This window comes from Pseudorca crassidens, chromosome 4 (assembly GCF_039906515.1).
Source record: "Pseudorca crassidens isolate mPseCra1 chromosome 4, mPseCra1.hap1, whole genome shotgun sequence".
NCBI lineage: Eukaryota > Metazoa > Chordata > Mammalia > Artiodactyla > Delphinidae > Pseudorca > Pseudorca crassidens.
In genome coordinates this window covers 86112619-86139844 of record NC_090299.1, presented here as the reverse complement: position 1 = coordinate 86139844, position 27226 = coordinate 86112619, and the positions used below count along the sequence as shown (strand labels likewise).

Below are 27226 nucleotides of genomic sequence, written 5' to 3'. Positions count from 1 at the left end.
GTATACAGGAAACCATAGAATAAATGGAACAGAACTCTACATTGATGGTAGTGAGATTAAACATTTTAACATCCAAGAATAATTTTAAAACAAAAATAATATATATATATATATCAGCTACTAATTAATTCTATTATCTCTTATTGTCTTTATTAAATTATATAATTTTATTATTGTCCTGAAAAGACCACCTAACAGTGGAAAGTTAACTCCTTGAACGCTTGAATTTTTTTTTAAATGCAGGGTAATTTAGGGCTGCCTACCTGCATTTGATTCTTGGGTATATTTTGATAAGCTTTTAAATGTTATCATAGCTGTTGCTAGTGAGTAATGGCTAATTAATTATTATACTTACAAGGACTTCAATAACTGAACAAATCTCAGTATTTTATAAATGAACTTTCAGTTATCCTTTATATGTTGTTGTGTTTTGTCTCCTTTTTATAATAAGGTCATGACAGCAACAGATTTCTTTATGAAGCTATTTTAAATTCTCTTCACTAGGCCATTTTAATGGCCATCAAGATTAGTCATACTCTTCTCCTGCTGTTTTGTTTCAAAATGTAATTAATTTTAAAATTACTGCCCCTATAACCAAATTGAGGCTAGCTCTTGAAAGGACACAAATACAATCATTCTAAAAGCATAACTTCTCTCTCTCCTCTTTCCCTTTCTCTGCCTTCCTGGTCCTTTTGTTCCTTAAGGTCCTGAAATGACAATTCAAGGGCAAAAGATCATAAAGAGAAAACCCAGCACTTAATTTCCAATCTCAGTTCCCGGTTTCTATCCTTTTAGTCACTTTATTTGTTCTTATTTTCTCTTTTTAATGGCAGCTTTCAAAGATTTTAACTTTTAAAATAGCACCAGTATATATTTGCCCTTGTTCAGTTTGGCATTCACTAAGAACCTCAACATGTATCATTACATCCATGTCTAGCCAGTAATTCTGTAGCTAACCCACTGATTTACTGGTCAATCTTTAGGCAAATTTATTAAACTGCTAACATTACTAAACTCTTGCTCTGAACCAAGCAGTCTGCAAAGCAGCTTTGCAGATATTATTGCTAATTTACAAGTTAATATAACAAATTAGCATCATCTCTCATTTACACATGAGAAAACTAAGGCTGAGAGGATCTAGGTAATTCATCAGGGTCACAAATCTTGTTAAAGGTCAGTTTTTGAATCCGGGGCTGTTGAAATCTAGAGTTCACCTAATTTAAGCTACTAAACAGCTCTGAGTAAAAAGCGTATGTTTTCTCAGCGTGCTGGTTGCTATCTCCTTGATTGTGTATAAAGATATCATAGGGAAGAAAATTAAAATTTCTCTGTAACAAGGAGACAGTGATCAATTTGCTTTATCAGAGAAGAAAACAGTCCTCTATCAAATGTGTAGTAATTAACTCTATTACCCAATTAATCTAAAACTTCTTGAAGTGTTTGAGCAAACATCCTCTAAGGGAAGCTTGTTTTTAATATTTTCCTAAATATGAGCCATGGGGAAATGATAATAATGCTGGTCACTGGGCATTGCCAAAGTTCCTGAAACTTAACAAAGATGAGACATGACATTGTAAAAAGCCAGAAATGAGTGAAATAGTGTTATGATTGTTGTCCCAATTGTACTACTCTGTCAAATATGCTTCTGGATATGCAATTCAACATTAGTTTCATTATCCATGAAATGGAGTAAATCACTTCTGCTAAACAAGATTATGAAAAGGATTGAGTCAGACAATGCATGTAGAAATGCCTTATAATAAAGATATCCAGCTTGAAAGTTCTGCAACTTTTGGCAAAGTGACTTTAGCAGTGAGAAATATTATTTTTCATTTAACAATTTGGGGAAAGGTATACTAAATTGAAGGCACATTTTATAAATTATGGTTATTTTCACAGAGAACACAGATATCAGGTTTATAACCTGCCTGCTTCTTTTTCTTTAAAATAGGGCCAGATTTCATTTCTTTTGTTGGACTAATCATATTAATATATTCAAGAATTTGAGTTATATTGTTTTCCTTTTAGTCTATAGATCAATTGACTTATGAATGAGTGTAGCCATCGCATTAAATATTATTTTGTTTGAAAAAGTAATCTACCTAAATATACTTTGAAAGTTTCTTTTCGTCTTAAAAGATCTGCAGTAGTATGGTTTCCATAATGGATATCACCATGCCTAAGAAGTTTTCCCATCTTCTGATTTTTAATTTGACTCCGATTGAAATTGTTCTAAGTGGGAATGTGCTAATTTAGCCAACGGATGGTAGCCATCGGTTAAACATTAAGATCATTTTGGAAGAGTTGAATCAAAGAAATCACAATGTGACTGTACAGGCTTCATCAGCGACTCTATTCGTCAACTCCAGTGATGATTCTCTTATGAATTTTGAGGTGATATCTGTTTCCTACAAGAAAAGCAACATTGGCTCCTTAATTGAACATCTGATAATGCTGTGGATAGATCATAGACTGACTCCTCTCATGCTCTGGACTTTTTACAAAGAACTAGGAAAACTACTACCTACAGATTAATATACAAATCTGTGATTGAGTATTAAAGAACCCCAAGTTAATGGCAAGACTTCAGAAAGGAGGCTTTGATGTGCTGCTAGCTGACCCAGTAACAATCTGTGGAGACCTGGTTGCTCTGAAATCAGGAATTCCATTTATGTACACGTTGAAGTTCTCTCCAGCCTCAGCAGTAGAGAGACACTGTGGAAAAATCCCAGCACCTGCCTCCTATGTACCTGCAACACTTTCAGAGCTCACTGACCAGATGACCTTTGGCGAAAGGGTTAAAAATACCATATCTTATCCACTGCAAGATTATATATTTCAGTCCTACTGGGGACAATGGAATTCATACTATAGCAAAATCCTAGGTAAGTCTCTAAAATATTATCTTACTATTGATTCTAGATATCTTATTTATTGTTAATACAGCAGAAGGTTTCCATACCACCGCCTATGCCAAGCTGAAGTAAATACACTTATTATGCCTTTGTACACATCCTTGAACATTATTTCTGGATAAATTCCTAGAAAATAGAGTGGTGGTATTAATACGTATGTTGTTGTCTCAAAGCAAATAATGTTGTGCTTATTTAGGTAATAGCTTTTCAATGTGTAAATCAATCTTCAAATATAAATGAAAATACCTTTACTAGGATGAATTATGACACTGCTAAAAAATACCTTGACACACATTTTGAAGTGATACCTGATTTACTTTCCCTCTTCATTCTTCATTTTTTCTTTGTCTGAGGAAGCTTTAAAAAGCCTAGGGAGAAAAAAAAAAAAAGCCTAGGGTTAGGCATTGGAAACTTGAATTTATACTCTGCTCTGCCTCTCACTATCTCTCCATCCTTAGGTTCCCCTGGGTGCTTGCGGCAGCACTGCCTCCAACTTAATTGCTCAGGGACCTTTGGCAAACCTCAAGGTTCCTTGTCTCACAGATTCCTTTATGAGCATCAAACAAAATAAAACAAACTGTCAAGGCCAGTTCTGGTTCATTGTATATATTATTTCTTTTTCTCATCTTCATGAGTCTTCCTTTCTTTATTTTTCTGTTTTCTTTTCTAATTAATGCTTTTTTCTCTAGGTCTCTTAGTAGTAGCAGGGATACTAATTAAAAGCAAAAATTAATAGTTGATGTTACCAATGGTACTTTCTTATAAAGGTAATATGCAAAATACTATTCTTTCACTCAACTTTTGGCTTTCCTCTGTCCCTCCCTTTATTTCTTTTCTTCTTTCTTCCATCTCTCCCTAACTCCCTTCATTTATTTTACTTTCTTCTTTCCCTCTTCCTTCCTTCCCTCCTCTTTGCCTCCCTCCCTCCTTCCTTCCTTCCTTCCTTCCTTCCTTCCTTCCTTCCATCCATCTCGCTTTCTTTGTGTAGAAAAGTTACCAAATACCAGGCCAGTACCTACCTCTTTTCTAGGTACTGGGAATACAACAGTTAGCAAAACAGATCAAAATCTCTACTCTACCCTTATGGAGCTCACACTAGTAAAAGGAGACAGTCAACAAATAAAATGAATCTATAAAATATACAGGGTGTTAGACTGTGATATATGCTATGTAGTAAAACATGAAGACTAGACAGTTCTGCAAGTAGTGTTATACTTTTAAATAAGGTGGCAAAGGAAGGTCTGAACTGAAAGGATGACATTCAGACAAAGACCTCAGAGCAGTGAGAATGAGAACCAGTAGGATCCCTGGAGAAAAAGCATTTCAGGCATAGGTAAAAACAAGTGCAAAAACCCATGGCAGGCCATAGATGCAGGACTTACATAAGGATTTACAATAAAGATTTAATGTATCTTGACCTTAAATCTTACTTTTCACAAGTAGAATCTGTAAAATTTTTTTCTTTCCTTGATTTTGGAAAACTCTATCCTGTTTTCCATCACTTTTAAACTTCTTTGTGGAATTAGTCTAGAAGAAAGATATTGAACATATCATACACATATAAATAAAACATATGCAAGGTAATTAAATTTTGCATATACTTTTGTAGATATGGTAGAATTTTGAAAGTAAAATTCTGTGTATTTATATCTTTTATAATGTAACATAACTATATTTTCTTTTTTTCTGGGTTCCAAATTTCATATGCTTCAGAAACATATTTCACTTTAAATTTAGGTGTTATTCACATGATTATTTTCCAAGACATTTGAAATGTGTGCTATAATAGTTATCACTGCGCATATATGTATCACATACTAACAACTACTGTGGGTTTTGAATAAGGTAACTGTCTATAAATAAGGAGATGTAAAAAGTAAAATGGTGAAGGGCCTTGCAAAGCACAGGAGATTCTGGGTTCAAGTTCCATTTGCTAAATGTGTGATCTCAGGCAGGTAAACTCGAGTCACAGCACATCCTTCTCTTTAAAATGGGGAAATTATTTCACAGTACTCTTTAGGATGATCATATGACACTTTATGGATGGAAATGTTATGTCAATTATGAAGGTTTATACTTATGATGAATATTATTTACACCAAACTACACAAGAACTCTGTAATGACAATGCCCTAATTATACTATCATGGGGCTATGTACATAGAAAGTAGTCAGTAAATATTTGTAGAAAATAAACGGCCTCTGGGATATACTAAATCTCCCTTCTCAAAGGAAACCATGACAAATTATATAACGTGTGAAAAAGCTTTTGTGAAACAGAATGTTTCCAACTTCTCATTTGCACAGTATACTAATCTAGCTTCAGAAATCCCACATATTAAGAAATTAAATATTTTATTTACTTAAATCCTTTATGCTCTTCATGTTACTAAATGTAGTTGAACAACAAATAACTACCTTGAATATTTTATTTCAAATCAAGCTATATTTCCAAGAAGAACTGGTAAAATCTAATTTGTCTTTTGTTTTCAATTACATTCTTAAAGTATTAGAGACGCCTGTTAACTGTAAACTGACACTGAAATAGGGCAGGTACCTTATATTTGATATTATCTTTGAATACGAGATTTCATAATGTCAAATTTCTGAGAAGTTTCCATTTCAATGACTGTTCTTCAGTTCTGTGAGAAAAATAGACTAGAAAAATAGCATGCTTAAATGTGGTTAGAAAACAAACAAAAACCCTCAAAAATCTATTTTGAAAGAAATAGAAGTAAGTAACAAGGAAATATCTAACTGCATTGGTTAAAAATCCTGTTTTATCAGTGAAGAAATATTTTGTGAATGAAGTAAATTAAAATGATCATCAATTCAATTTTGAATATGTTTCTAACACCTAATGGAACAGGCATATCTGGGAATATGCCGATATTGTTATTCACATTAAGGAGTGAATCTATTAATAAATCTTGCCCTGGCTAATTGTTCTGCAAGGCATCATCCAATTGCACTGAGCCTGATCTCTCCCCCCAACCTCAGAGAGATTTGCTGTACATATAGTACATAGGTAGTTCTCATGTGGGAAGGATTTGAGACTAGCCTTTGCTACAGCTATAGGAAGGCCAAGGACTTGAATGTTGTAATGAAAATAGTTAAACCGGTAAAGAAACTGAATAGTCCCATTTTGCCTGTGTCTTTTGGTTTCCTGATCTGTCTCCATTTTTCCCAGCACACTGCAGACAGGAGAGAGGAAAGCTCAGTACTAATCTGTGTAACACTCAACCAGTGTAGCCTGCTTTTACCTCTAAGTACCATGTGGGTTCCATGTTGGTCCCTCTTTCCCTGCTGCTAAATTTTAGATGGATTCCCTAGAACTAACCCTACCTTTTCCCAGACGATTAAAATAAATTAATTAATTAAATAAATAAGCCTCATAACATTTCCCATCTACCCCACTTGACTGAAACTGGGCTAGGTTACTCACTACATTTTTTACATTTGGTTTCTGGCTCCCTTTCTGGGCCCAATATTTTTAAATTTGTTTTTCTGTAACTCACTCCCATTCTAATCCTCATTGCCAACATCTCATCCTTTCCCTGGAAAAGGTGGATCTCTGTTATTCTGCTCTCACGTAGGCTTTTATTTATTTATTTTGCGGTACGTGGGCCTCTCACTGTTGTGGCCTCTCCCATTGCGGAGCACAGGCTCCGGACACGCAGGCTCAGCGGCCATGGCTCATGGGCCCAGGCGCTCCGCGACATGTGGAGTCTTCCCGGACCGGGACACGAACCCGTTTCCCCTGCATCGGCAGGCGGACTCTCAACCACTGCGCCACCAGGGAAGCCCTCACGTTGGCTCTTAATTCCTTCTCACATACGGTTTTCCTGTGGCCAGTGCTGTGAGATTTTAAAAATTCTCTGTAACTTTTCTTTGGAGGTAAAACATAAATCATAAATTGTACAGCTCATTGCAGTTTCGCAATATAAAGCCACCGATGCAACCAGCACCCAAGCCAGTACGCAAAACATTATTATACCCATAACGTCTTACCCCTCCTCGCATCAGTCCCTACAACTCCCATCTAAGGGTAACGACTTTCTTGACCTCGAACACCACAGATTAAATTTGCCTGATTTTAAACTGTATAACTGAACCACACATTATGACCCTTTTGTATTTTGCTCCTTTTATTTAACATCATGTTTTTTTGTCCAAGTCGTTGTACGTATAGTATGTTCATTCTCAAATCTGTCTATTGAATTAATATACATTTTACTTATCTATTCTACTGTTGACGGTCATGTAGGCTATCTTGGTTTTGGCTATGTATGATAAACATTGCTATGAACATTCTTGTACATGTCTTTTGGTGAATACATGTATGTCATAGTATGGGGTATATACATAAGAGTGGAATTGCTAAGTCATAGGTTATGCATCTGTTTAGGTTTAGAAGATACTGCTGAAGTCTAGATTCTCAAGCACTTGTACGGATTGATAATCTCATCAGCCATTTACTAGGATTCCGATTGTTCTCCATTGTTTTTTTTCTTTTCATTTTCATCTCACTGGGCATTTTCTTTTTTTCTTTTATTTTAATTGTAACCATATTGTTGATGTGCTCATTATTATTTTTTTTATTAATGGTTAATTTGCATGTTGTTTTTCAAAAAGTACATAAAGCATACAGTGCTTTGTTTTATCAGATGTATATACCTTTGTAACCAACACGTCAATCTCTAAGATCCCTTTCTAACATGGCAGCTCTCCAGAACTTTTTAGACACTTATCAGACTGAATAACTCCTACCATTTAGTTCAGTTTTCTTATTTACTTCCATTTTTCTTTTTTTATTGAACTATAATTGATTTACAATATTATAACATATTTGTTTCAGGTGTATGACATAGTGATTCAATATTTTTATAGATGATACCCCATTTAAAGTTGTAAAACACTGGCTATATTCTCTGTGCTGTACAATATATCCTTATTGCTTATTTATTTTACATATAGTAGTTTGTATCTCTTAATCCCACTTCCACCTCCCCACTGGTAACCACTGGTTTATTCTCTATATCTGTGAGTCTGTTTCTGATTTGTTATGTACATTCATTTGTTTTATTTTTTAGATTTCAAATATAAGTGATAACTTAGAGCATTTGTCTTTCTCTGTCCAACTTATTTTACTAAGCATAATATCCTCTAGGTCCATCCACATTGTTGCAAATGGCAGATTTCACTCTTTTTTATGGCTGAGAAATATTCCATTGTGTGTATTATGTATATATATATTATATATATATATATATATATATACACACACACATCACATCTTCTTTATCCATTCTTCTGTTGGTGAACACTTAGATTACTTCCATAACTTGGCTATTGTAAATAATGCTGCTATGAACATTGGGGTGCATATATCTTTTTGAATTAGTGTTTTTGTTTTCTTTGGACTTCCATTTTTCTAATCATTTTAACTGTAAAAGTAACATCATTACATTGTCACTCATGTTCAATTTGTGATCCATCAAGCATCTCTGGTCTAATTTTCTATTCAGTGATTTGGCAGCTAATGCCCTTCCTAGATGTACCAAGTGTACATCTAAATGTGAGTGGACTAGAATACCTAGAGAAGGTGTAACCAAGGGAACAGCAGAGGTGATGCTTGTAATCCCAGCAACTCAGCCCCAGAGAACATGGTTACAGCAGGGAAGGCAGTGCACACAACTCAGGCCTCCTGGCTGCAATGGTGCTCGCAGCCACAGGTAACCGGGCAGCAGTGGGAGCAATGTCTATGACTCTGTCCTTCTAACCATGGAGACACCCACAACTCCAGGCCCTTGCCCCTGCCTCCAGTGGTAGTGCCTGTGAACCCAATAACTCCGAACACAGCAGAGGAACCTGTGACCCCCACTTCCCTCCATCTTTCCCCACCCCCTGTGGAGAACAAGCCTATGCGTGACTCAGGAGATGGCAGACAGAGCAGGAGCACCCACTATCCTGGAGCTTCAGGCAGCAATGCCAGTGACATCAGCAGCAGCAAGGCACCAAGGACTCCAAAGTAGTGACAATGCCAGCACTAGGCAACACCCATGACAGAGTTAGCAGAGGGTGGAAAGTGCCTACTCTCAAATATAACCAGTCAGCGCAGGTAAGAGAAACGAAAAACCTTTGCTATAGTGCCATGTACTGGAAAACAATAGAAAGACATTCACTACTTCGAATGTGCCAGCAGAGGAACAACTCATCAAGCTCCATGAAGATCCACAGTAACATTGTACCACAAAAAGAAAATGACAGTTGTCCAGAAACCAATCTTAAAATCACTGAATATCACAATCTGATAGAGAATTCAAAATAGCTATCATGAAGAAACCCCAACAAGCTACAAGAGAACTCCGAAAGTCAATTCAATGAGCTCAGGAATAAAATTAATGAATTAATTAACAGAAAAAATAATTTACCAAGGAGATTTAAACTCTTAAAAGAATCAAACAGAAATTCTGGAGCTGAAGAACTCAAAACACTGGAGGTACCACACTCTCTGATTTCAAACTATAAAAAGCTATAATAGTCAAGACAGCATGGAATTGACTGAAAAACAGATACATAAATCAACGGAACAGAATTGAGAGGCCAGAAATAAACCCACATATATGGAGAATTAATTTACGACAAAGGAGCAAAGAACATACAATCTAGAAAGGATTCTCTCTTCAATAAATGGGTACAGGAAAAACATTTTACACAGAAATTTACATTGCAATATTGAATTACACTTTGTTTTATTGAATTATCCATAATGTTTTATTATTCTTACTGTTTTTTTAATTCCAAAATTATCAATATTATATATATGTGTGTGTGTCTATTTGATATTGATGTTGTAGATATTGTTTAAAGTTGAACATATGCATCTATCTATATAAAGTGGTATTATATATTATATAATATTATATATAGTGTATATTATAAGAGCTATCAACTTTTTTTCAGTTTATCAAAGCATTTTTATTAATTTTTTCTTTTACTTTTTAAAAAATTTATTGAGGTATAGTTAATTTACAATATTATATAGGTTTCAAGTGTACAACATAGCAATTCACAATTTTTAAAGCTTATACTCAATTTATAGTTATTATAAAATATTAGCTATATTTTCTGTGCTGTACAATATATCCTTGTAGCTTAGTTATTTTATACATAGTAGATTGTATCTCTTAATCCCCTACCCCATCTTGCCACTCCTCCCTTCCCTCTCCCTAAAAAGAATTTTATTTTTAACAGTCTGCACTGACTCCCTGAGCATTAATATGGAAGTTGGCTTATCAAATGATGAACTCAATCTTCCCATTCAATGTAGGAACTGCTCATATTTAAACAATAAGTGGACCAGTTTTTTTTTTGGCCCTGTTAAAGCTAAACGTTATACCTGAAGGACCAGGAGATTCGTAATTCTTTGCATAGGGAGTCAAAGTTGAGCTAATTCTTTTTTTTTTTTTTCATAAGATGACATTTATTACTGTCAGTAAAATATAACACTAAAGACACTAAGTACAAAATAGGTTAAATATGTCACCTCCCCACACAATTAAGAGCTGACCCCCAAGATCCAAGTGGACGATAGCTCTGAGGAAGCAGAAGGGCCATTCATTCTGCAAGAACCAAACTAGACATATCAACTTAAAAACATTACATATGTATAATATATATGTTTGTGTATGCAATATTATACTATGGATATGTTCAAGTTTGTAAAACATTACATATGCAGAACATCTCTCTATACATTATATATAATATTAAATATATATATATATATATATATATATATATGTATAAGTTGAAAGTTTGTCTCCCCAGGTGCAGAGCTGTAACTTGGCAGTGGCTATATGTTTCTTTGAATTTCAATATAGATAACTATAGCATTTGAAAGTTATGGCAGTTTTATTTTCTTTTTTTTTCCCTTAGTGCATCCTTTTTTAAATACAATTTTTAAAAGTTACTTCCCATTTGCAGTTATTACAAAATATTGGGTACATTCCCCATGCTGTTATGTGAGTATTAGTATGTGCAAGTATATTTACTAGCTTTGTCTTCTGAATAAGACTAAAAACCCCAGTAGCACTGAACACACCTAACATACCTTGATTTTTAAGTGCCATTCTCTAATAAAATGAACCAGCATTCATTGAAGAAATGGTTGATTTTAAGGTTGGGGCTGTGAAAATAGTAGAGGTTCCTGAAACATTTTGTGGTATCAGAAAGTAAAGAGTGCTTGAAAATGATGGGGTCATATCAAAAGGACATAGGAACTAATATATGAAAAAGTTTCCAAAATCTGTGACAATTTGAGCAATAAAATGAATAATAATAAATTAAATAGAATCTATAAAAATAAATTTTTGAGTTATAGTGATATAAGTAAATAAATAATTAAGTAGGAAATTCTTTAAATTCTAACTAATAAATATAGAAGGAACAATTAAATTTTTTAATTGACTGGGTTTTTAACATTACATTTACACAACCATAATAAAGTTATCAAAACTAGGAATTCTTATTAAAACATTGTCAATTATCCTGATGATACCCTTTTTTCTTTCCAATATATAATCCAGGTTTCCCCCTTATATTTACTTGTCCAGTATCCCTACTCTTCAATTTGTGACAGTTCCCAGTCTTTCTTTGTTTTTTCCTTTATGAAGAGTACTGGCTAGTTATTTTTCAGAATATCCCTCAATTTTTTTTTCTGGTATTCTCTTGTGATTAGGGTGAGATGATGCATTTGGGGTAAGAATACTACCAAAGCAATCTTGTGTCCTTCACAGTGTGACATAGCAGAGGTACATCATAGAGATAGGTTATTACTAGTGACCATATTTTGATCACTTAGTTAAGATGGTGTCTGCCAGGATTCTCCCTATTTCACCCTTTGTAATTAATAAGTATCTTGAAGGGAGATACTGTGAGACTATGCAAATCATGCTATTCATATGTTTGCACATATTTTTACGATCCTTTACAGTAAATTTCCAATTAATAGTTACAGAAGGAGTAATGGAAATAGAAAATCACTATTAGGCAAACACATAGTAATAACTACTGCAGGGTATACAGAAATTTCTATACTTAATTTGAAACCTTTTATGTCTAAAATGATTATTTATTTAAAAAGTTAAAGTAATTGGAAGATTTGGTTAAAGGAACATTAATGTAGGGCTTAGTTGTGCAGACTGGTTGCATGAAAAATGCACAAGCTTTAAAGAGTGAAAAAAGACTTGAGAGAGGAGGCACCAAGTAGGCAAAACCACTAACTAGATTCAAGTCTTAAGTCTATTCTCCATGCCTCTTCACCATTCTATCATATTTCCTATTTCATTTTTTTAAATTCAGAACTTAATTCCACATAACATCTTCTGATTTCTCTTTTGGGTCACTGTTCATTTGTACAGTTGCATTTAATCTGCTCCTCAGTCAAAATAGACTTTTAAATTTTATTTGTTGAATTCTTAATTTCCAGAAATTCACTTTATTTCTTTAGCAAACTTTCACAATTATTCTTTTTAATCTCTTGTTCCTTGCCCATATTTTCGGACTTCACTTTCATAGCCTTAAATCTATTGTACAAAATAATTTTACTTTTCATTCAAACAATAATAATACTTCAAATCATTGCGCTAATATTTCTGGTCTCTGTTGCTTTTTCTGGTTCTCAGTCCTGAAGCCTTGTTTCCTTGTGAAAAGGAGCTGTTTATTTCCCTTGAAATTTTATCTGTGGGAACCTTTGAAGCTGGGGTCAGTTTCTTCAAAGAGCCTTTTCTAGTTTGAGCTGCAAATCCATACAAAAGCTGACTGTGTTAATTCTAAGGGAAGATTTTTTTCATCCATACAATGCCAAGTCAAAAATAGCAATTTTCCTTGCTGTAAACTTCTGTGTAAAGGAATTATTCATAAAAGTGAGGCCATATCTCGAGAATCTAACATTACATGAACATACACAGGGTGTGGGGTCTTAGGCAAACCTTCAGACTTTCCTTCTCCCTACTCCTGCCCTATACTGTGTATTCTTCAAAGAAATGACAAGCTTGAACATCAGAATTCCTGCTTTGACTTTGTTTAGGGATTCTGCTGCCTTTTTACTTTCTTGCCAAATCAAAAATGAATTTTAATGGGGCAATTTTATATTTTATCTAGAATTTTAAATGTTTCAGTTTGACATAAGTGAAAAAAGGCCTATATTTTTAAATTTATGCAAATAAATCCTTCAAAATCTGAGTTCTACCTTAGTTTTCTCATATAATAAAAGAATTTAGAAATATTTCTCTACCAAATTACACATGTATGTTGTGGTCAATTTCTGAACTGTATTATATATCTCTACTCTCTCTTTGACTTTGTTTAAGCTGTTTACAGCATATGAATTTTGTCATAGTGAGTAGATAAATTTATGTCTTTTTTTTCAAATCACTTCTGGGTTACTTATCCTGTATAAAAGGACCTTCCTCCTTTAAGATTATAATGTTATCTCAATTTTTCTTTTCGTGGATTTATGGTTCTGTCCTATCTTCTTGTTTTCTGACTCTCTTTTGGATTCTACTTTTTACCAATTACTACCAGAACTTAGCCTAACTATGCAACATAGCACAACCCTCAATCCTTGGTCCTGGATTTATCTTGGCATCTTCTAAGCAAACCTACTCTGTGTTTTCATTTTAGCAAAACAGATAATCTCTCAAGGGATTTGAAATTTCAATATATCTCTTTCAAATTATTGAAATCAGTATAATTTTGTAACTGAATATAATAACCCTTGATATAACTATGCCACACGTCTTAGAACACAAATACATTAATATTATCTTTTACTTCTAAGTGATACTTTTCAACCTGCTAAATAGACTCTTAAAGACTTAGCTAACTCATAATTCCATCATTCCCTTCCTCCACTAAGCAACCTCCTTCATGGGCTTTGCCCTTCCTCAATTCATCTCTGCCTCATATGATCCATCTCCCTTATACTTGCAGAATAAGTATTAGTTAACTGGTTAACTTAGTTTCTCCAATAATCTGTGAGATCATTTTGAATTAGAACTGTATCTGACTTGTCTCTTTATGCCCTGCAAATAATATAGAATCTGGTATATAATAAGTGCTAAAAATTGCTTGTTGAAGGTATGAAATATCAAGAATTTGGAGAAGAATTGGAATTGGATTGAAATATGGATGGATGACTAGACATAAAATCTGTACTTCTAAATTTTACCCCTCTCTTGGATTCACAGACATGTCCAGTCTTTAACTTACACACTGCAGGTCAAAAATTCTTCTGATAGCCACTCTTCCTTTAGTGTTTCATGATTTTGCTAGTGTCATTATCACACTCTGGTTGCTCAGAGTATAAACCAAGCACTTCCTTGTTAACTACTGGTCACCTTTCACTTCCCATCAGTCATTAAGACTTTCATTCTATGTTCTCCATTCACAAATCAATATTATATTCTCCCTGATACTCAAATCAAATCTTGCTTTCTTAATATTTAATTTTTAACCAGTTACATATACTTTTTTCTCTACAACTCAAATCCTATTTAGAGGCCAGAATAGTTTTATTAAAGGATATATATGATCATTTTCTGAACCTGATTCGAAAATTTGAGTAGACATATTTTTATGGAGATTAAAACTGAACCCAGGGGCTTCCCTGGTGGCGCAGTGGTTGAGAGTCCACCTGCCAATGCAGGGGACACGGGCTTGTGCCCCGGTCCGGGAGAATCCCACATGCCGCGGAGCGGCTGGGCCCGTGGGCCGTGGCCACTGAGCCTGCGCGTCCGGAGCCTGTGCTCCACAACGGGAGAAGCCATAACGGTGAGAGGCCCGCGTACTGAAAAAAAAAAAAAAAAAAAAACTGAACCCAGAGTATAGCATTCAAGGCTCTCCACAGTGTCTTATTTTAACTAATATTTTCCTTTTCTGCACAGTTCTTTTGTGATAGCCTCTGCTCCATACATACTGAACTAATAACTGTATACTTAAATGACCATGACTTACATATTCATCTTTTTCTCCTGCTCTTCTACTTACCTTCAGAACCCTTCTCCTGTAATCTTTGCTTCTGGGCTCAGCTGAAATGTCCCCTCCATCTTGAAGCTTTGTCTGTTTTTCTTCACATTACAGTGACAGCATTTTCTGCGGCCCTGAAACTCTGTACCTTTGAACAGTATTTAGTATATTCCTTCTATATTATGTGATGTATGTGTTTTATCCACATACTAGCATGTGACCAACCTTATGACAAGACCTACATTTTATGTTTACCCAAATTATTAATCATCATGTTCCAAAAGATACACCATATTATTTACTAGACTTACTTAAATGGCTTCTTCTATCACATTTTAAAATTTTCATTTAAAAATATCTTTTCTATTTTAACATATTTAAAACAAACTCCTAGATGTGGCAATCATTTCCTCCAAAATATATAAATATTTCATACCTCCTCCTGAACAAATTTCATATAGTACTGTGCACAGTTAAAAACACTGGCAAAGTTCTCTGCATGTAAGTGCCATTTCCTAACTCTAGAAATTAATTTTTAACTTGATCTATGTCTAAATTGCCACTTCATTTCTGTGCCCAGCAAATATTCAACCTCTGTAGAGCAGTGAGTGAGGCAGCTGCTGTCATGGTGTCTGAGAAATGGGTTTCAGCAATTCTACTGCTGCAGCTCAGCTTCACTGGCTGTGGATTCTGTGAGACTGTCCTGGTGTGGCCCTGTGACATGAGTCATTGGCTCAATCTAAAGGTTATTTTGGAGAAACTCACAAAAAGGTGCTACGAAGTAACTGTGTGGGTGTCTCCACAAAATCTCATCACTGATCACAACAAGCCTTCCACACTGAACTTTGAGGTGGTCCCTGTGCCACAGGACAGAAAGACTGCTGAAAATACACTAAATGACTTTTCAGACCTGTCTGTTAACGTCATGCCATCATTGTCACCCTAACAATCAGCAAAACAACTGCAAGAATTTTTTCTTCAAATAAGTAGACACTTAACACTTCTGTGTGAGAGTGTTGTCTACAACCAGTCAATCATAAAGAAACTCCAGGAAACCAACTATAATGTTATGATTATAGACCCTGTGATGCCCTGTGGAGAGCTGATTGCTGAGTTTCTGGGAGTCCCTTTTGTGTACACGCTAAGGCTCTCCTTGGGTAGCACAAGGGAGGAATACTGTGGGAAACTTCCAGCTCTGCCTTCCTATGTGCCTGTTGCCATGGTAGGACTAACAGACAAAATGACATTTCCAGATAGGGTAAAAAAATTAATGCTTTCCATTTTCTTTGACTTCTGGCTCCAACAATATGACTGACACTCAGCTTTGGGACCAGTTTTACAGTAAAGTATTAGGTAAGAGACTCTGCTCTTCATTCTAAAGTAGTTATCAGAAGAAGCTAAGGAGGTTTAAGAAAAGTCTAGAAAGATGAAAGGAATATATTTTTAAAACTTTCACTTCCACATAAAATTCCACAACTGATAGCAATGAACTGTTATTCAATAAAAAATTGGGAAGGGGAGGCAAGAAATATCTTGCTATAGTTACTCTTTCTTTCCAGTCATCTATTTTGTAGGATACTTCAATACTTAAAAGATTGTTACCAAAACAAAATGAAATATAAAACATGCTATTAAATGTCAATCCAGTGGAAGATGTATTTTTGTCAGATGCAGTATATCACAAATAGGTCTAGTACACTGAGTTTTCATAAAGGAGGACGTTTGACTTCTTATTGGTAAAGAGAGTGTAATGTTTGTTGAAAGAGGAAGATAATCTTCTTGCCTGGTTCCAGTAATAAACTGAAACCTAAGCTATATTAACAATGGGATTAAATTTGTTATTTAACTTTCTTTGAATTTTGCTCTACAAATTTAGAATATCATAGATTATTAGATTTAAAATTTATACCATTCTCTTGTTGGACCAGAGTACCTTCTATTCCTATCTCTCTCATAAATTTGGGATGAAACTTCAGTAAGTCCTATGTGAACTGCTTCATCATAGCTGGTCATACTGAAAAGTTTCCTAGTATGTTTTATGTTTCTTGGAGGAGCATGATACAGAAACCTGGAAAATTAAATAGAAACTTAAAAGAGTTTACAGCTTGAGGTGTTAAAAACAGCATATTTTTCACTTCACTAGTTACATACGTTCTATTTTTAATCACTTGCTTTTTCTAATAAAGAATTGTTTTGCTTTACAATTTTCACATATCTAGCTCTTATCTGATCCCATCAGCTGAGGCTGGCTTTCTCTTCAAATATTTTTTTTTTAACTGAAGTATAGTTGATTTACAATGTTGTGTTAATTTCTGCTGTATAGCAAAGTTATTCAGTTATATATATGTATACATTCTTTTTTATATTCTTTTTCCATTATGGTTTATTTCAGGATATTGAATATAGTTCTCGTGCTATACAGTAGGACCTTGTTGTTTATCCATTCTATATATAATAGTGCATCTGTTAACCCAGAATTCCCACTCTATCCCTTCCCCCACCTCCCTCCCTCTTGGCAACCACAAGTCTGTTCTCTATATCTGTGAATCTGTTTCCATTTCATAGATAGGCTCATATGTGTCATATTTTAGATTCCACATATAAGTGATATCATATGGTACTTGTCTTTCTCTTTCTGACTTACTTAGGATGATAATCTCTAGTTCCAGCCATGTTGCTGCAAATGGCATTATTTCATTCCTTTTTATGGCTGAGTAATATTCCATTGTATATATATACTACATCTTCTTTATCCATTCACCTGTCGATGGACATTTAGGTTGTTTCCATGTCTTGGCTATTGTGAATAGTGCTGCTATGAACATTGGGATTCATGTATCTTTTTGAATTACGGTTTTCTTTGGATATATGCCCAGGAGTGGAATTGCTGGACCATATGGTTCTAATTTTCATTTTCTGAGGAACCTTCATACTGTTTTCCATAGTGGCTACACCAACTTACATTGCCACCAACAGTGTAGGAGGGTTCCCTTTTCTCCACACCCTCTCCAGCATTTGTTATCACTCCAAATATTTTTGAGAGTCATGAAGAAATATGAACTAACAAACAAAAGATCATACTGGGTATTATAAATATTAACTAATTTAACTTCCTTAATGTAGTAGTTTTCTAGGGATGCTATAACTAAATCTAAAAGACTAGTTGGCATAAAAAAACAGAAGTATATTTTCTCACAGTTCTGGAAGCTAGAAGTCCAAGACCAAGGTGTTGTCAAGGCTGGTTTCCCTTGAGGCCTATCTCTCTGGCTTGTAGATGGTCACCTTCTTGCTATGTCCTCTCATGGTCTTTCCTCTGTATATGTAAATTCATAGTGTCTCTTCCTCTTCTTGTAAGGTGATCTGTCATGTTAGATTAGGGCCCCACTCTTATAACCTCATTTAATTTTAATTACCTCTTTAAAGGACCTATGTTCAAATACAGTCAGATTTCAATATATTAATGTTAGAGGAACATAGTTCAGTCCATAACACTGATTTTTAATAGACACATTGTTTCACAGAAATAATAGTCAAAATAACCCACTTTAAAAATCCTTAGATTTACACACGATTTTGAATTTACACTGAATTGATTTCACAGTAAATAATTTAACAACTGATAAGAACTTCCTGGGTATAGGCAGTGTGTGGATTTAAGGTAAATAAGACTAGGGCCTTGGCCTCAATACTTCCCTCACAAATAAACACAAAACACAGAATTAGAAAAATACTCTGATTATTAGAGATGCTGCCCTAGTTCTAATCAATAACTTTCTAGGACATTTGTCATATTATACATAAATAGAGGAAAGGTATAGGATTCTGTATGTATACATATTATGAAACAAATACAGTCCTTAGGATCAATGGCAAAATTTTAACTCTAACATCTTTAATAGGTTTTTCTTTTACTGTAAGTACTGTCATTGATTTTCATTGCTGTACTCTCATGTTCTTTATTAAGCAATTCTGAATGCACTATGAGTATAATTTCATTCCTGATGTCATGATAAAAATAACTAATACAAATTGCTAAAAAATTTGAATGGAACAAAAGTATATATAATGAATGTTAATTAGCTTCATGTTTCTCCTACATAAGCACTATTAACTTTTCTTATTTTTACATCAAGATATTGTCTATGTATTATTAAACATAAATATACATTTTTTTCTTTCTTTTACCAGTAGGAATAATGAGTAAATATTCATGTTTACCTACTTTTTCACTTAATATATATTTGACATCTTTCCACACAACATTTTAAAATCTACATTATCCTTTATATTGATTTAGTAATATTCATATGAATAGGTATAACAAATCATTGAACTGGTCTAGTGTGAAAGCTATACTTCGATTGTTCCAGCTCTGGTGTTACAAAAAAACATATATATATTGCCCTAAACTTTGGTACTTATATCTCTGCCACAATGTCCTCTAAAATTTTTGAAACATTTAACCTTTATCTTCAGACCTTTTCTTAGGTGGCCAGCAATTATTCCATTTTCTTATGGGCTGTTTATTCTATTGATCTCTAACTGGTCTGGAATTTTAGGGAATCTAAAGCCTTTCTTTCTATGACATGCATTACAAACATCTTTTTAAACTCATCAATTGACTTAGGAATTTTAAACCAATTTACATCAACATAAAAATATTTTTATATAGTTTAAAAGATTACACATGAAGTTTCAGATTTTAGAAAATATCATACCAATAAAAAGTGAAAAAATGTAAGTATACAGTTGATGTAAATAATAAAATAAACTTCTGTGTGCCATACAAGCAAGTTAAGAAATAAATAGTCGTCAGTTTCTTAGAAACATGCTTCTTCCAGTAAAAACCACAAGTCTGATTTTGGTGAACATTTTCTTGGAAATTTGATGTCTACCATTATATGTGATTTCCTCAACACTCTATTGTTTAGTTTATTTAAATATTATACAAATACAAGCATAGATGGGCTACTTATGCTCAGTACTCTTAAAGATGCAATCATGTTTTTTTTTTAAGCTCTATAGATAGTGTTCTGTTGTGTGACTACATCATGACATTTTGTGGGTGGACAACTATCTATTTACAATTTTTTTTTATATAATGCTGCTATTATGAACATTTTTGTATATGTCCTCTGTTGTAATAACAGAGCAATAGTATCAATAGGATGTAAATTGTATATATATATATAATATATTTCCCCTACTAGGTAATTTCAGACTGTTCTCAAAAAATTATACTCCAACCAAGACTATACAAAATTTTACCTTAACCAACACAGCATTTTAGTCCTCACAGTACCACATCCTTACTTAGCATATGATTGAATGACTTTTATTAACAGTCATCAGCAACTGTCGCCATGTTCTAATTTTATAATTCCTCAAAATAATGATTTTTTTTTAAGTTTGGTCAATATGGTAGGTCTGAAATTGCATCTTAGGTTTTATTTAGATTTCTATTACTAAGATTAAGTAACTTTTCATATTTTATGGGCCGTTTTTATTTCTTTTTCAGTGAATATCTTTCTCATGTCTTTTGCCCATTTTTTCTAATGGGTTTGCTTGTGCTTTCATTATGGATTCAATAAATTCCTTGTATACTCTATATAAGCCTTTGTTAGTTTCATGTATTGCAAACATCTTCTTGGCAGTTTATAATGTGCTTCTCATTGTCCTAAATATCATATGAAGACCTTCAGGTTTTAAACTTAATGGAGTCAAATTAATTAACCATTTTCTTTATGCACTTGAGGAAATCCTTTCTTACTCTGAAAGCATAAAGATTGTCTTTTGTATTGTCTCCAAAGAAGCTATGGTCTTGCTTTGCTTTTGAAGATTTTAATCTACTTACTAATTTATTTTTGTGTATTTTGTAGGTTGGACTCAATTTCTTTTCTTTTCACCTTCCTTCCTTTGCTGTTCCTCCTTCTTCCTTCTTTCATGCCTCCTTCCCTCTCTTCTTCTCTCCTCTCCTTTCTTTCTTCTTACCCTTGCCCAGGGATAAGGAGTTGTACCATTACTATTTATTCAAGGCTTCTTCTTTTCCCTAGTTAACTACAATGTTTGCTTTATCATTCAGAAATTTCACTACTTAAGTTGTTTTTCTTCTATTCATTATCTTTCTTTCTTGTACTTGTTCTTTTTTGTAGCTTTATTAAGACATAATTGACATATAACATTCTGTAAGTTTACAGTGCACAACATGATGACTTGATACACACAGAAGTATAGCGAAATGTTTACTACAGTAATGTTAGTTAGCACATCCATCACCCCACCTATTTACTATTTTTGTGGTGAGAACATTTAACGTCTACTCTCTTAGCAGCTTTCAAGTATATAGTACAGTATTGTTAACCATAGTCATCATACTGAATATTAGATCCCCAGAACTTATTCATCTTATAACTGAAAGTTCGTACCCTTTGACCAACATCTCCCTAAGTCTCCCCCGCCCATCCCTGAAAATCACCAATCCACTCCCCATTTCTTTGAATTTGGCCTTTTTTTTTTTAAGATTCCACATTTCAGTGAGATCATATAGTATTTGTTTTTCTCTGTCTGACTTATTTCACTTAGAATGTTTCATTCATTTTGTCACAAATGTCAAGATTTTCTTCTTTTTCACGGCTGAATAATATTCCATTATGTGTGTGTGTGTGTGTGTGTGTGTGTGTGTGTACCACATCCTCTACCCATCCATCAAAAATTAGACTTATGGACTGTGGCTGGGAGGAGCTGGAACTAAGTGTATGGCCATTTCAGTATCTCTGAGAGCACAGACAGGAGTGTCTCCTACTGGGTCCCTGTGTGGCAGATCTGCTAATGGACTGTAGCTGTGATGAAGTTGCAGCTAAGTAGGGAACTCTTCAGGATCTCTGGGGACACAGCCTTGAGTGTATTTTGCTGGGTCTGTAAGTTAGCAGGATTTCCACAGACTGTGGCTAGAAGGGGCTAGAGCCAAGTTAGGGCCCTTTCAGAATCTCCAGGTTGTAGGTCAAAGTGTCTCCCTCTGGGACCCTGAACCCTCAGGACAGCAGGCAGACTGTGGCAGTGAGCAAGCTGGAGTTAAGTATAGGAGCCTTTCAGGATCTCCTGGGGTGCAGACAGGAGTGCCTCCTGCCTGGTTGCTGTGTCAGCAAGGCTACTTGAGGACTGTGGCTGGGAGGGGCTGCAGCCCAGTTACAGGGTCTTTTCAGAATCTACAGTCTGACCAAGTTTAGCAAACTTGCTTCCAGGGATCCCATAGGTGCTCGAGCCAGTTCATGGGCCACTTCAGGGCCCACAGCTGAGACTGAAGTTTGTGTGTTTATTACTCGACATGCAGGTGGGCATGACTCTTCTTGGGTTCCTTGGCATATGGTGTTGGTGACAGAACCAAAGAGAAACAGGCTGTAGCTGAGTTCTCAGGGGTACAGAGCTTTTTTCCACGTCTGCAACCAGGATCACACTCTATGGGTCAGTCATCTGATTGCAAACTTGCCTTCTCAAAAGGTCTTTTTCTGTCTTGTACTGCACCCGGATTTCACAGTCTCCTATCTGTATTCTGAATCTCCAGCAAAGGCACATTTGTCTGTGGATAAATGCCAAATCATTGTTGTTGAGGGGTAGGAGGATACATGAGAGACATCTTATTTGGTCATCCTGCTCAAAATACCTAGAAGGGTAATACCCTATCCCCTTGTATCTCTTCTAGAGCACCTTGGTTATCCTTAGCTCTTTGCTCTTCTATTGTAGATTTTTTAAATTAAATATAAAATTCTACAAAAATCATCAAGTTTCATGAACCTTGGGATTTTGAGATTTTAATAAGAATTACAAGGAATCTGTAGATTGATTTGGAGAGAATGGACATCTTTATGAATTTTGATTTTCCTATCAATGCACATGATAGCTCTATTTATTTTTCTACAATTTTTTTTATTGGAGTATAATTGCTTTACAATGGTGTGTTAGTTTCTGCTTTATAACAAAGTGAATCAGTTATACATATACATATGTTCCCATATCTCTTCCCTCTTGTGTCTCCTTCCCCCCCACCCTCCCTATCCCACCCCTCTAGGTGGTCACAAAGCACCGAGCTGATCTCCCTGTGCTATGCAGCTGCTTCCCACTAGCTATCTACCTTACGTTTGGTAGTGTATATATGTCCATGCCTCTCTCTCGCTTTGTCACAGCTTACCCTTCCCCCTCCCCATATCCTCAAGTCCATTCTTTAGCAGATCTGTGTCTTTATTCCTGTCTTACCCCTAGGTTCTTCATGACATACAATGGGTTTTAATAAGACTTTACAATTCTAATCAGACATAGTTTACACAACTCTTATACAATTATTCAACAATTAGAAGTTGAAGTATATATTTTACTTATATTTTCTTTTATTCATACACACAAATTTCAGTTGCCATTTCACAATATTTTGTATCCACTGAAATTATCAAACTCTATTCTAATAATGTATCTGTATATTCTTTTGGAATATACAGAGAGTTTCAGCTTATCTGAACACTCAAGAGCAGAGACTCAGGATTGGAAATCACCACAGGAACCAGTCCCTGGGTAGGAACACCTAAACTATAATTGGTGAATTGCTGGAGGTTCAGTGTGGACAAATCTGAGGGTTAAAAAATCCAGTGGGACTCAATCATAAGGGAGTCCCCACAATATTGTGAGATTTATTTCCAGGAGCACAGCCAATTTTCCATAGTGAATATCAAAGAAAAATCCCTTACTTCCAGTTAGGGGAGGGGAAAAGGAATCATTTTGAAAGAAGCTAGAGCACTCTGTTCTTCCTAAAAAGGTCTGTCCTCAGGGTAAACTAGTTAACCAGTACACAATGTGTTGGGGTATTATCAGAGCCTAACTGACCTGCAGAAGAAAAATACCCAACTCCAGGTCCCTCTAGACTACCACATGGAAAAGGGATATACCCAACTCTAGACCATCCTGCCCCAAGTAAAGTGGGAGAAAAAATTGAGAAAGAGTTGTGATGAGTCCAGAGGCATAGACTCAGTAAAATACTGAGACCAATCTTAGGGCTGTAGACTGCCTCTCTACCCACAGTTCATGACCACATTTAAAAGGCCTATTTACAATAGTTTATTTTACCCAGTACATCATGACTGGCTATGAAGAAAAAATTACAAGGCATACCAAAAGGCAAAAACACATTTCGAGTAGTCAGAACAATCATCACCAGAGATGGCAAGAATGTTGTAATTTTCAAAACAAGGACCTGAAACAATTCTGATTAATATGCTAAAGGCTCTAAATGGAAAAAGTGGACAACATGTAAAAACAGATGAACTGTGTAAGCAGTGAGATGCAAATCCTAAGAAAAACCAAAAAAGGAGAGATAAAAAAATTGTAACAAAAATGAATTCAAAGATGAAATTATACTAATTCTTTATAGTCATTTTTAGAGGATAAAAGCTGAGAGAATAAGTTCTACCTCATTTTATGAGGATAGCATTACCTAAATGTCAAAACCAGACAAAGACATTACAAGGGAAGAAAGCCACAGATCAATATTTCTCATAAACATAGAGTCAGAAGTCCTCAACAAAATGTTAGAAAATTCTGCTCTGTGAAATAAAATGTCAAGAGAATGAAAAGACAAGGCACAGACTGGGAGACAATATTTGCAAAAGACAGGTCTGATAAAGAACTGTTATCCAAAATGTTTTTTAAAAACACAAAACTCCACAAGAAGAAATCATGAAACCTGATTAAAAAGTAGACGAAAGACCATAACAGATACTGCACAAAGGAGATATATAGTTGGCAAATAGCATATAAAAAGATGCTCCATGTCATTTGTTTTGAGGGAAATGCAAATTAAAATAATAATGAGATACCACTTCAAATCTATTAAAATGGCCAAAATGCAAAACACTGACAACACCAAAAGCTGGAAAGTTGTGGAACAGGAACTCTCCTTATTGCTAGTGGGAATATAAAGTGGTACAGCCACTTGGGAAACACTTAGGTGGTTTCTTATAAAAGTAAACATACTCTTACCATACTACCACACTCCTTGGTATTTAACTAAAGGAGTTAAAAACATGTTTACAAGAAAATGTGCACGTGGATATTTATAGAAGTTTTATTCGTAATTGGCAAAACTTGGAAGCAATCACATTGCCTTTCAGTTGGTGAATGGATAAACTTGGAAGCAACCAAGTTGCAGATCCAAACAAAGGAATATTATTCAGCTCTAAAAAATGAGTTATTGAGCCACAAAGAGACATGGAACAATGGAACAACCTTAAGTCCCTATTATTAAGGAAAAAATCCAATCTGAAAAGTTTACCTACTGTACGATTCAAACTCTGACATTCTGGGAAAGGTAAAACTGTGGAGACCATAAAAAAAAAAAATCAATGGTTGCTAGGGGGTTAGATGGGGATGGGGGATTTATAGGCAGAGCACGAAAGAATATTGGGGCAGTGAAAATACTCTGTATGATACCATAATGATTGATCATGTCTTTATTATTTGTCCAAAACCACAGAATTTATAATACTAGGAGTTAATTATAATGTAAACAACAGACTTTGGATGATTATAATGTTTCAGTGTGGGTTCATCAATTGCAACAAACGTACGATTCTCTTGGGGGATGTTGATACTGAAGGAGTCTATGCATGTGTGAAGACAAGGGTACATGGGAGATATCTCCACTTTCCCCTCAGTTTTGATGTGATCCAAAAATTGCTCTAAAAAAGTAAAGTATTAATTTTTTAAAAGTGATACAGAAATTATGCATATTAGTTTTCTCACATGCCTTTGAAAGGAATGAATAAGCTAAAGAGCCTAGAAAAGTTATTTCTAGGTTGATATCTGCGGCTTGCCTGACTTACCGCCGAGAGATTGGTAACTGTCCTCTGCTCAATTCCCTCCATCCAACTCACCTACATTAAGGCTTTTGCCATACATTCAGGCTACCTCTAAGAATTCTTTGAAATTGAAAGGCATCTCAGTAAACTCACCATGTAGGATTACAGTAATAGATTCAAACAATAACAATATTTACATGGTAATTCAAATTTAATGGCCATTTATCAATTATTTATATAATTTTCCACTGTGTTCATAACTCATTTTGTGTAATAATATAACTATAGGAAAAAGATTGGTGGTAAAGTTTAATTCCATATTTTTGTTTTGCAAGTCCTCAGCATAACATTTAGAATGTCTTATGAAAGTATTTAACAACTTTTGCATACTTTTGCTCAGTTTTGTTCTCACATTTTATTGGCTTTGTATTTCATACTGCGCATAACTGTTTCAAATATAGAAGCTTAGTGAATACTTTAAGCTAGGTCTTTCTTAAAATGTGGTCTACAGGTTTACACAATAATTTCACCTAAGTACTTAGTAATCAAGGCAGGATGTCACACGCATGGAACAAGACATCTAAAGAACAATAACATATTGGTGGGAAAATGTGAGGCAGTGTTCTCATCCAGTCTCTGGCAATTTCAAGCTGAGTGTCCTTGGAAATTGCTTCTTTATTATCAAATTAAATCATTGCCTATATAACTTCAGACATATATCCAAGCACTACAAAGTAGTAATGATTCTAAAAGGAGGCTATCCAACCTGCAGTATACATGATCACCAATTCTGAATAGAATCCTTAAGAAAGGAACATTCTCATCTGAATTCTTCTTTACTTGGATGCAAAACACGTTTTCTGTGTATACGAATGATTGACTTGGTAATTTGCAAATACTCATTCTTCTCCACAGTGTCAATAACAGAGCTATGCTGCTGGATGTCTTCAGTTTGCTACACCAAATCTATTTTCAAAATCATAGGGGTCTTTTGTGAATGATATTACTTTTTTTTTTTTACTTTACTTTGATATTTAAGCAGAGAATGAAGTCTGCCATGTGACATGTTAAAAATATCATTGTGTCCATAGTATAGATATTGGATTGAAGAACAGGAAGCTAGAGCCTTGGAAATCATTAAGAAGACTGCTGTAGTCTTCCTAACAAGTATGATAGAGTTATGAATAGGGACATTTACTATGATCATTTGAGTGATAAAGATGCTTTCGTGAGTCTTGGGCAGACTCTTACTGACAGGCTTTGGTCAGTAAGAAGAAGTTAAGTGTTGATGGAAGACATGGAATCAGACAGGGCCTCTTGGAGAGCAATGAGATTTACTGAGCCAGGAAACAGTTAGTTGAAAAAGCTTTTTTGAGATAGCAATGATGAGTTCCATTTCAAATTCACTTTAAGAAGTCTAAAGAGTTTTCAGGTGGA

The 27226-nt window shown here is 34.8% G+C and overlaps 1 protein-coding gene across 1 annotated transcript in view; it reads left to right on the top strand.

The window, feature by feature from the left end:
• Nucleotides 1-27226, top strand: part of LOC137223022 (UDP-glucuronosyltransferase 2A2-like) — a 46339-nt gene that overhangs the window by 9065 nt on the left and 10048 nt on the right. Inside the window, 3 exon segments of the mRNA XM_067734633.1 lie at nucleotides 2262-2522; nucleotides 2524-2885; nucleotides 8742-8946. Of these exon segments, the coding sequence (XP_067590734.1) occupies nucleotides 2262-2522; nucleotides 2524-2885; nucleotides 8742-8946 (828 nt within the window).